Raw genomic sequence first — 12,227 nt, forward strand, 5'->3', positions numbered from 1 at the left:
CTGACACGTAAACATTCAAAGATTTCAATAAACATCCAAAACTTCTGGCTTCTCTTGCAAAACCAGAAGCTTTGACAATGCTAAAGCCAAAGCTGAATATCAGCTGCACCTCTTAGGAACTGCTTGAGTGGTCCAATCCATAAACCCCCATTCCCTTGTTTAACATTTTCTGCTCTGACTAGACCCTTGTCCACAACCTCTGCTAGTGTTCCTGATCTGTTGCCAGTAGAGTTTGCCAGTTCTCGAGTAGTAGTAGTGTTTGTACAGGTCCTGATCATGCATGGAGTCCTTATTTCTGTTGACCTCTTGCATGAAAAGCAAGGAAATTAATGATTGTAAAGAAATAAATGAAAGCTTGAGGATGACTTAGTAAATGAAAATATTTGCAAAGAAAGGAGAAGAGGACGTTTTATGTAAGCTGCTAATTAAGACTGGCCACCTTCAAGAACATTTTATTTCCAGGTATTTTTATTTTTGAGTTAGTAGCAATCAAAACAAATCAAGTGGCAGGTCCTTCTTGTATGGATAGGATGACTGTGTCCCTGCAGCCTGGACACTGACTGCTGCGATGAAATTGGATCTCTTGAGCATTTCTTCCAAGGACAGATTTGGGTAGTAAGCCAGGTAGAAGGCCAAAGCTCCTACAAAACTGTCACCGGCACCCTGCAATGAAAAGGACAGCTGTGGAGATAAGCATGTACTCATCTTTTCCCCAAACTTGTATTTTAAAAATATTTAACTGCACGTTTATTTTAGAATAGACTTAGATTTACAGGAAAGTTACAAGGATATGACGAGAGTTTCCATAGACCCCACACCCAGTTCTGTAAATACATTACTGTGGTACATGTGTCACAACTAATGAGATAGTAGCGATATGTTATTAACTGAACTCCATATTTGTTTGGATTTCCCTAGTTTTGCTTAATGTCCTTTTTCTGTTCTAAGATCTCATCTAGAATACCGTATTACACTAAGTTATCACGTCTCCTTAGATTCCTGTAGGCTGTGACAGTTTCTTAGACATTCTTCAGTTTTGATGACCTTGATCGTTTTGAGAACTGGTCAGGTATTTTGTAGAATGTGCCTTAACTAGGATTTGTCTGTTGTTGTTTTTTTCTTTTTTTGAAAGATATGTTTTTATTGATTACTAGAGAGAGGAAGGGGGAGAGAGAGAAACATCGATGACAGAAATATCATCAATTGGCTGCTTCCTGAATGCCCCTCCCCCGCCACTGGGAATCAAGTCCACAACGTGGGCATGTGCCCTGACCAGGAATTGAATCAGTGATCTCTTGGTTCCTGGGTTGACGCTAAACCACTGAGCCACACCGGGCTAGGGCTAACAAATGCATTTTAGATAAATTAAATGTAATTACACAAGTTCACTTTGAAAAATCATTCTGGTATTTAACAGCATTCAGGGCCATTTTCCAGTTTTTCCTAGTTTGCTGGCTTTTTTTTTTTTTTTGACCCAAGAGCTTCCATTACAAATCTTGAAGTTATACTTCAGCCTTAATAGAGACCTTGGCCTACAAAACTGTTTCAGTTGTAGCTGACGTATTTCATGAGCTGGCGGCAGCAGAGTGATGGGTACTAGAGAAGGAGTATAACCCATTGTGGATTAACTGCTAAATAGTGTGGCAGAGTTTGGATTTTAAGAAAGGTTTTGAAGAAAGGCTCTGTGAAGAAGGGAGTCCTTATGGAATGAGACAGATTTATAGAGAGAAGGAAAGCCTGGAAGGAAGAAGACCCAGGAGGAGGAAGGAACAGAGTGAGCTCATGAGCAGTGAATGGCTTTAAGGAAAATGACATTTTCCCTTGTTTACACATCATGCATACAATACTAAACTTGCCAAGCAGCAATAGTAATGCAGGTATGAATTCCACACTTTCTTTCCTCCCGTTGATGTTTTCTGAGCATCTAAGCTATGGCAGGCACTGCTAGGTGCTTTGCAATTGTTTGGTCTTTCCTGAAGGAAACAATAGAGAAAGAGACACACATGGTTCCTGCCTTCCCTCAGATTACAGCACAGCAATGCGACAACAGAAAGGTCTGGAGCCAGAGGAATTATGAGTTTGGTGGAGAACGTATTATGAAAATATGAAAAATGCCACAAGATATGAAGAGTCATGGCAAAGTCTAAGATTCCAAGTTTTGGTTCCTCACATCATATACAAAATTAAATTCCAGACGTGAATGTAAGAAATATAACAATAACATAATAAAAAAGTATTTAAAAATTATGTACCCAAAGCCATTATAAATAAAGTTAAGTGCAAAATAACAGATTTGATAAAAGTTCTTGTAATACACAAATGACATATTCCCAATATTCAAAAAATACCTTCAGATTTGCTGGAAAAAAGACAAATCCAGAATAAAAATGGACAAAAGATATGGGTCTGTGATTTCAGAAAAGGAAATGTAAATGGTCAATAAGCAATAAACATGAAAAAAATAGCAGTCAAAGAAAATGCAAATTAAAACATTATTTTACCCATCAGATTGATAAAGTAGTAAGATTGATAGCAAGAGCAGCAAAGACGAAGAGGGAGGGGACAAAGGTACTCATGTTGTGGGTAGGAACGTAGAAGGGTAATGCAGTATTTGTTAAAATAAAAAACGTGTATGTCCTTTGACTCAGTAATCTTGCTTCTGGAAGTCCACAGAGGTAAAAGTTCCTATAATACCAGGATATATGTAGAAAGATGCTATTGCTGCATTGTTTCAAAAGGCAAAACACTGGAAATAATCTGTCTATCAAATAGGAGAATAGGTGACTAAGCTTTTGTACATTCATATTATGGAAAACTATGAAGATATTAATTAAAAGCATTTATGAAAAATCGATAGTTAACATCACACTTAATGGAAAAATATGCTTAATGGGAATGCTTTCCCCCTAATCTTGGGAACAAATCAAGGATTTTTTCCCCCTACTTCTATTCATTATCATACTGGATTGCCTAGCCAGTGCAATAAGGTAAGAAAAAGAAAGAAAAGGCATACATATTTAAAAGGAAGAAGTAAAACTCTTTCTTTGCAGATGGCATAATCTTCTATGTAAAAAGCCCTAAGAAATCCAGCAAAAAAGTCACTAAGAATAGTGGGGTTAGCAAGTAGCAAGATACAAGGCCAATATTAAAAAAAAAAATCAATTTTATTTCTATAAACTACCAATGAATAAGAAATTAAAAAAACAGTATCATATATAATAGCATAAAAAATATGAAGTATTGCCTGGCCGGGCATGGCTCAATGGTGAATATTGACCTATATAACCCAGGAGATCACGGTTTGATTCTAGGTGAGGGCACATGCCCTGGTTTCGGGCTCCATCCCCAGAGGGGATGTGCAGGAGGCAGCTGAACAATGATTCTCTCTCAGCATTGAAGTTTCTATCTCTCCCTCACCCTTTATCTCTGAAATAAATAAAAATATATTTTAAAACAAAAGAAGAAGACAGGAAAGGAGCAGAGAGGTATATTTATGTTTGGGAGATAGAAATGAAATGTGGAAAAATGCTAATTGGTGAAACAATGTATATTGGAGTACTGCAACTTTCCTGTAATCTTTATGTTTAAAAAATTTAAAATTTTTACCTGGCCAGTGTAGCTCAGCGGTTGAGCATCAAGCCAGGAACCAAGAGGCCACTAGTTCGATTCCCTGCTGGTCAGGGCACATGCCCAGGTTGTGGGCTCAATCCCCTGTGGGGGGCATTCAGGAGGCAGCTGATCGATAATGTTTCTTTCTCTCTATCCCTCTCCCTCCATCCTCTCTAAAAAAATTAATAGATAACATATATATTTTTAAAAATTAAGAATTTTATTAAAATAAGTTTTTCAGAAAAGAAATGTCACTAAAGAAGTTTTAAAAACCACCATCAGTCACTTCATGAATTTTCAAATTGGCTATTTTTAGTCTCTGGATGATTTCCCTTTTTTTCTTAATTACGTGGACATGCTGGAGTGAGCTGAATTGGTAGATGCTCTTGCCTGCATTTGGGAATACCCCTATCATTGAGGCCACTTCCTTTGCAATTAAAAACCAGGCAGTGACACCCATCTGAAAGCCGAGGGGAGTGGGAGCAACATTTTCTGGCTGTGACAGTGACTTCAGAAAAACTGAGGTCTGAGGTATTAGTGGCAGCGTTGTAATGGCATCCAGGTCCCATGCCAGTAACACAAATGGATGCCTTTGTCTTCAACCAAGAACCTTGATTGAGGCAATCCCACGTGTTAAACTCTTATGCATGGCTAGAAAGCTTGTGCAGTTCATTCCTTGATGACTACCTCGTTATACAATCTTTAAAAGACGTATGTGCTTAATCAATGACTGCTGATGGACCAACTCTCAGTTGCCCAAGTCGCCACCTTCTCGTTTCACAGAAGTGAGAGGGTTGGCTGGGGGCGGAGCTCCACAGTCTTGCCATAAAGAGGGTAGCAGTCGGTCCTCTGAGTCCAAAACCACAGAGAAGCAGGGAGGCTCCTAGCTGATGGACCACCAGCCCGAAGACATGAAGACCAGGACACGCTATGTTAAAAGTCACATTCCCTCCAACAGTGGGAAAGCGCTTTGAAATTTAAGCAAGGAAGGGGTGGAACCTTAATGGAGGAGTAGAAGGGTGAGGATAGGAGTGAACTTTTACTGTTTGCTCTGCATCAGGAGGCAGCAAAGCAGGGTGCTTTCATATACACTCAAGACTGACCTCATTTCATCTTTACTAATGACCCCCCTGAAACTTGAGGGAGCTGAGTCTTAGAGACGTTAAATAACTTGTCCAGGGTCACACAGTTAGTGGCAGAGCTGCAATTTGCATCCAGACCCAGTCGATTCCATGCTCTGTTCACATCACACCACATGGTAAATGGTTGTGGGAGACAGGCAGGCAGGAAGGAAAGCATGCTGAAAAGAATCTCTCTCCTTTCCAATAGCTCATATTCCTTTGCACTCCTCCTAGGACACTTGGGACATTGTGCTATTCTGTGTACAGGCCTGCATACAGTCGGGGCCACTTTGAAAACAGAGGGCAGCGGCCACATCTCTGTCCCCTCTGTCTCTCTCTCTCACTGTGTCACTCAGTGCTTTGCATTGACCTGACCAGTTGGTCCTGTTCCATTGTGTTCTTCTCTTCCAAGGTGGCCAGGTGACTCTCTCTGAACTGCATGTCACTTTGTCTTGTCATGAACATGGAGGTTAGGTTGCTACAGCCAGAGCTACTTGATAGTCCCATTGTACTGAATCTGTTTATACCACAGGGCTTTCAAGTGCCAATAAATTACTCGGCTATTGATTCACATCTTCAGTATAACTATTTTTAGACATAGGTATAATTTTTTTAATGGAAAGTGCTTTAAAAGTGGAAGCTGTATTGTATCACTATGATTTCCTGCAAGTAAAGTACTTTCCAATCAATCATTCTTGGAATAATGGAATCGTTCTCATTGATACAACATGATGGTTTTAACCTTTTACTGAAAATTATTTTTGTGCCAAAGGGGGTGATGGCATAATTCTTCCTTCTTCAACAGACATACCCATGTGGCTACTATTCATTGTGTTCTCACAATGATTTCCTCTTAAGGAAGAGCTGCTCTTACGGAATGGATGTGGCATTCTGAAGTTCCTGCTCTCCCCAGGGCCTTCACACTCCTGAGTTCTGGGAAGTTCTGGTCTGTGGTACTGGTAGAGCCAGTTTCCTAGGATTCAAGGAGGTTAAATAACTCGCTCAAGGTGAAAATAAAGGTGGTAAATGGCAGTCAAGAGTGGTACCAAGGACATCTGTGGCGATCCAGCAACAGAGCAGGTGGAGAAGCTATTTCGGGAGAGAGAGACTGGGCTTTTGACTATTGCTTAAATTGCCCTATTTCTTGATGGGAAGGGCTTATGTTTTCTATAGTGATGAAGAACGACAGGGACGAGAGTGAAGACTGTGAATCTCTAATGATGTCCCTCTGTAAGGGGTCCCATTTTCTGAGAAGAGAGTTGCCCTGGGCAGGGGTGAGGGAAGAATAGGGGTGCAAAGGTTTTGGGAATACTTCAGATGAACAGCAAGAGTCCAACCTGGGTAAGGAAGGAAGAGAAGTCATTAGGGGATCAACAGGTCAGAAGAAAATGGAGGAATCTAAGGAAAGTGAGAACAAGAGTAGGAAAAGAGGTGAGAGAGCTGGTTGTGGTCAGAGTAGGATGTGAGGTTTATTCCCACAGAACTGAAGTAGTGCCAGGTATTAACCATTTCCTGGGAGTCACCATGGGAGTGGGAGGCTGGAGTGAAAGTGAAGAGTCACTGTAGGTGAGGGCATCTAGGAACTCTGAGACTTGGTGACGGCTCATCCCACATGATGGTAGCATTGGAATGGAGAGAAAAATGGTGAGGTAGATGCCAGAGTCTTAGATAAACAGAATCATCAGGAAAGGAGGTCAAGGCTCTATAACTAAAGTGCATGAACCTCAAAGATGTAGGAGTCTCTACAGGATGGTAGAGGAGGGATGGCTGGAAGCTTTGGGATCAAGAAGCAGCTTTCGCCTGCGAGGGCTGTGTGGGGAGTTAAGGATGTAAAGGAGCTTGCTTTTGAGGAATAGGACAGCCAGAGGGCTTAGGTAGAAGGTTTAGGAAGGGGAGAGGCACAGAGCAGTAAGGGATTCTCCTGGGTCCCTGTGTCTCTCTGACCTTCCTTCTTTGTCTCTATCACATGTCCCTCTTCTTCCTCCTGCCCAATTGATGCTGGTATTCCCTTGGGTTCTGTCCTGGCCCATTTCCCTTCTCATTCCCCATAATTTCTTGAGTGACTTAAGTACTATGCAGTTATAGTTTAAACTGTTATGCATACTCACCATATACACAGCACAGATTTTTCTCTATCTTCAGATTCATATATCTACCTGTGAGTCTGTTCCACCAGCCTCCTGCACTCTCACTCAACACGCCTGATTTGAATCCATAACTACCTGAACACGGACCTCTTCTTACCTTTTCAGTTTGTGGCAGCTCTACATTGGAAATCTGGGGGTCTTCTGAATGTCTCTCTCCCTTATACCTAATTAACCTCCGCTTGCCAAGTTTCAATGTATATATTTCTCAAATCTGTCCTCTCATCTCCATCCCTACTCCCACTGCCCTACTTCCTGGTCACATCGCCTCTAGAGGACCACATTACCTTCCCAACCAGTCTCCCTGCCTCCAGTCTGGCCCCTTCCAATCCATTCGTCACACGGCTGTACATATGGCCACCTCACTTCCCTTCCATTCCACAAAGCTCTCTGAATGTTTCTCATCTTTCTTAGGGTAAAATTTTAGCTCCTCAGCATGGCACACAAGGCTCCCTAGTCCACTTTTTCAGTTTCATCTGTTCATCCTGTTCATGTTTTGTACTTCGGGTCTTCATTCATAGAGATACCTTGGCTTGGAGTCTTCCCTAGACACAACTCAAGTATTAGCTAAGTCAACACATATTTGCTGACTGGCACTTTATTGAAAGCACTGTGTTTCCCCTGAACCCAGGAGCCTGGGTTAGGAACCCTCCTAGAGGCTCCTGTCCTTGGCCTTCGGTGATGAGCACATGCTGTCAAGATGCCCTGGAGGAGGGATGACAATGAGATAGACTTCTGGAAGTCTTAGTTTGTCAAATTCCAGATGATAGAAAAATGGATGAGCTGGAAGGCATGATGAGTATTAAGTGTGGTTGGGGCGGGGGGAAAAACCCCATGTGATGAAATCAGGCGGTTACAATAGATCTCAGACGATCTTGCAAGAATTATGTCATCAGGAGGCTTCATTTGTTAGGAATCTCTACCCACACTGGATGACTCATCACTCAAACTGCCGAGGGACCCTACAGTTAAAGCCCTTGCATTCCTCCTCGATGTCTTAACGCATTCCATCTGAGAAGTAGATCCCACTTTCTTTTAAAAACTTCTCCCTACACAGAGCCATCCAAAGCCTACACTGTGGACCTGAATTCCTCAGCCAGGCTTGTGGCTTTGGAAGCCAGGGAAAAAGGCAGATGGGATGAAACATGACTAAATCTCAAGCTAATTTCTTCTTAAAAAAAAAAAAAAAAAAGAAGATTGCAAAGGCCTCAGGAAAGGCAGAGAGAACTACATAAACTCACCAGGGTCCCTGCTGCTGTCCACCCCATGCAGGCAGGGCCACACCACATGCTGAGGCGGCTTACCCTCCGGCCAGCTTGGTGGCAAGCCCTGCTTTGCTCTTGCTTCCACGTTCTAAGAATGGGGCTTGTGCCTTGTTCCTGTTTGCAGGAGGTTGAGGCATGAATGTGTGGTTGGGCCTGGGAAAGTAAAAGTAATTCTTTGTCCAGGGAGGGCTAGTCGTGGACTGGCAGGAGACATGGTGTCATGACCCCTGGGGAAGCAGCACGGAGGGAACACAAACAAACCTGGCTTAAAATCTGCCCTCTCCCCTCTTTCTCAACTGTGTCATCTTCTAAGAATGATAAATTCATTATCTTGACACCTCCAGTGAAGCCCCTCTCTACATAGCTGGGGACATGTTTTCTCAAGGGGGACAATGCAGTAAATGGTTTGGAATGAGACAGACCTGAGTTGGAGCCCTGATTTCACCATTCTGGCAAGTTATTCAACTTCTCTGTGACCTATGAGGTAGGGCTATTGTAAATACTGAGTTAGATAATGTATGTGAAAAGGCCTAGCCCAGTGCCTGGAGCAGAACTGTGTTTAACAAAGGTGAGACAGAGGAGATGGTGTCATCTGGAGGCCCTTTAATGAGCTAATAATGTTTTTGAAAATGAAAGCCCATGACCAGGGTCAGAAGGGGCCAGACAAGGGTTCTAAGGAACAAAGAGGGTCAAGATTCTAGGAAATGATCCCTTGGGTCCTAGGGCAAGGGGTTCATGCTGTGCCTGCCTTGTGCTCCCAGCGCAGAGTAGAAGGGTGAGGGCACCCAGGAACGCTCTCGCAGCCAGGAAGAGGCAGAAGCCAGGGTCCTGTAGCTTTTGATTACAAGGCTGCAGAGTTCTAGCAGTGGCCATCTGTATGTGCCAGGGTCTCTGAAACCCATTCCTCTGTGGGGGCAGGGGAGGTACTTTATGAGGTAATGAGGAGGACATTAAAGAATGTAAGTGAAGAGTATAAAGGTTCCTCTAGACCAGTGATGGGCAACCTTTTGAGCTTGGTGTGTCAAACTTCGCCAAAAAACTGAGCATAACTCAGGTAGTGTGTCACTTTGAGGAAAAAACTAACTCCAAGACTCTAGTCGCAAAAGTTTCATCCTCAGGAGCAGCAAATGTTTCATCCTCGGCATGCGGCCGCGTGTCATCAGAAATGGCTACGCGTGTCAGTGCTGACATGTGTGTCATAGGTTCGCCATCACTGCTCTAGACCATGCAGGACTGAGGGAGCCTGGTAAATCTCATGCTCTCATTGGGTTGGGGGTGTGTGTGGGGGGGTGGGGGGCGCAGAGGAGAAGGAACAGAGGGAGAACAATGAGCGAGGCTTTTGGGAGAGGCCTAGAGCTGGGAGGGGCTGGAGGATGGCATGGGAAGAGGGTGACCTGTGCGCCTCCACCAGGAGGGCTGCTGCCCGGGGAGAGGAGGTGGTGGCGGAGCCTGGAGGGTGGCAGGGAGGCTGAACGGATGGTGTGGGGACAGTGTGATCTTGGAGGACATTTCTCTAGTTGTGTTGGAGCCTGAAGTTGGCGCTTATCCTAGTTAGTGATGGACATTGAGTCACCTGGTTCACCTTCTCCGTGTGACTGACTTCACCACTCACTCAAGTATGAATAGAAAGAGAAAGACCCTGCTTAGACCCTTCATTCTATCCAGCGTATGCATTCTCAGTTGGGGCTATTTTACCACGGGGGTGAAAATTCATTCTTGCAGGAGGTAGAGGGTAGTGGTGAAAAAAATCTTTGATACAATGATTGGTGGCTCTCCAAAGGGCCACGGTACATAAACAGATATAGACAGATGGAGAAATAGATAGAACATTAAAATTTCATGGGAGAAGAGGACAATTAGGGGGGAAAAAAATCCTAAAACGCTCCTTGGGGTGAGTGGTGACTAATGAAATAAAGGTTGAGGAACAGAACAGAGAAGTAGAGCCTCTTGTCCCAAAGAACTGCCAGTAGCTGGGGCTTTTGGTGAGTTACAAAGCCCTAACCAGCAACCTCTCAATTGCAAAGCACACTGGGCAGGTGTTGGTAGCTCCCCGCTTTGTTTCCACTGAGCCAGACATTCCTACATCTCCCACCCTGTTCCTCTCTTGTTTACCTCCATCTAAGGTCTCCATGGCCACCAGTAAGCCCTGGGCAAACCCACACCCTGGAATGAGGACTTTTACGAGGAGATTAGAACTATGTGGCCTAGCCTGTCTTCTTCCCAAGGCAGGAAAGTGCAAAGGTTCTCTCCTAGGCAGACAAGACTGAGTGGTCTGTCCAATAAACGTACATGAGCTACGTGCTGCTCACACAAGACAAAAGCTCTGCTTCACAGCTCAGATCTGAACAGTTCTGTCTCTTATCAGCACATACTTGCATCAGAAGGATGAGATCACATCCTTCCCAACCTCAACCTTCCCCAAACAGATCATTTTAGGAACATCATGATGGACATGAGAACCTAGTTTTCTTATCATTATTGTGTAAGTGCTGCTGATTTTTATTCCAAATAAATCTGTAGGGAACATGACAAATCATTTTATGTCATAAATGTCAATGACTTTGGCTTTTACCACTAGCCACTTTAATTTATTACATTTAAATTTCAATTATTAGGCTGAGATGGTCTCTTTTAAAGTACCCTTGTGATTAAAAGAAAGAGCAATATTTTCTGCCTTATATTTCATATTAATTGAGTATGAAACTACATGCAGCGAAGTTTTGATGTGCTTTTTATTTCTGTTTTTTAAGTAGGCACAATATTTTCCTTGGCTCTACAATTTATTAGCTATTTGATTAAAAACCAGCTTTAGTGAAATATAATTCACATACTATATAATGTGCCTATTTAAAGTATACAATTCAGTGTTCTTGACTACATTCACAGGGTTGAACAACCATCACACAGTCTAATTTTAGGAAATTTTGTCCCCCACCAAAAGGTACATTGTACCTGTTAACAGTCACTCCTCATTAATATTCTACCCCCATGTCTAGAACCATTAATCTGCTTTCTGTTGATATAGATTTGTTAAATAGGCATACATTTTTTTTGAGCAGAATCATTTCATAGTCTAATTCCATAATTAACCAATAACGGAATCATAATTAACTAATTATATTCATACCTATCTCTTGATTTTAGCGGGTACTTTTTGTGAAAAGTGAAATTCATGTTGGCCTGGTGGGAACGGTTTCATTACTAAAACTGCATTCCCAATAATCACTGAGGCAACAGATTTAGCTTCCTTCCTGCCCAGATATGTTCACTGAATACTCTATGAAGTTTTTAAGTTAAATGATAAATGCACCAGAGGCTTGCTGTTTAAGAATTCCTTTGGTGGAGTTGTTAGTAAAGGCTAACCTTTAAGGTATAACCCACCCACATTCTTCTCAAGCACAGACACATGAACTGTTCTGGCTCATAAATCTTGGTTTCTATAGATTTGGTTTGCTTGAGGGATTTTCTTTTAAAAAATATTTAAAAATATTTTATTAACACTGGTTAATAAAATTATATAGGTTTCAAGTATACAATTCTATAATACACTATCTGTATATTGCGTTGTGTGTTTACCACCCAAAGCCAAATCTCCTTCCATAACTATATATAGGGTTTCTCCCCAAAATGTATACACGCACTTTGAATAATTATAAATGCAGTATTTATTAAAACATTTCATCTTCAAAATTGGGCTATCAGCTGTTAAAGTGTGTATACTTTTTGGGGACACTCTGTATTTTCTTTTAGGTCCTCTTGGCAGTGATTAATAAGTGGCAGTGGACACTCAGCTTCCTTCTCGAAGGCCATGACTCCCTCGCACAGGGCTGAGAGGGGGGGTTCAGTACAGACTCACTGCTGGTGTGTGGCAAGTTCTGGGCATGAGAGCTTCAGTGCCCACATACATGTATGCCCTACGCGATCATTAGAGCTTCCCATAGAAAACAGCATGTCTGAAAATGGATATATTTGTCTAGCCCCCTTGTAGCCACTGACCAGGCAATGGTTTTCCTATCTTAACACCAGATAAATCAGTGGGCTTAAATGGCAGACTCTGAGGCACACCCACCAAGGTGGAGAATCAGTCA

At 42.5% G+C, this 12,227-nt stretch overlaps 1 protein-coding gene across 2 annotated transcripts in view; it reads right to left on the reverse strand.

Moving 5' to 3' along the window:
- Window positions 1-464: 464 nt before the first annotated feature.
- The window catches only part of RBKS (ribokinase), a 73,869-nt gene continuing 62,106 nt past the window's right edge, over window positions 465-12,227 (reverse strand). Inside the window, exon 8 of one of the 2 annotated variants that reach the window (XM_079792680.1) lies at window positions 465-663. In XM_079792680.1, the coding sequence (XP_079648806.1) occupies window positions 490-663 (174 nt within the window). In that variant the 3' untranslated portion in view covers window positions 465-489. Of the gene's footprint in view, window positions 682-12,227 lie in introns of both variants that reach the window. The other variant, XM_079792679.1, reaches the window with a different exon arrangement.

The sequence above is a fragment of the Cnephaeus nilssonii genome (assembly GCF_951640355.1).
Source record: "Cnephaeus nilssonii genome assembly, chromosome: 15".
Lineage (NCBI taxonomy): Eukaryota > Metazoa > Chordata > Mammalia > Chiroptera > Vespertilionidae > Cnephaeus > Cnephaeus nilssonii.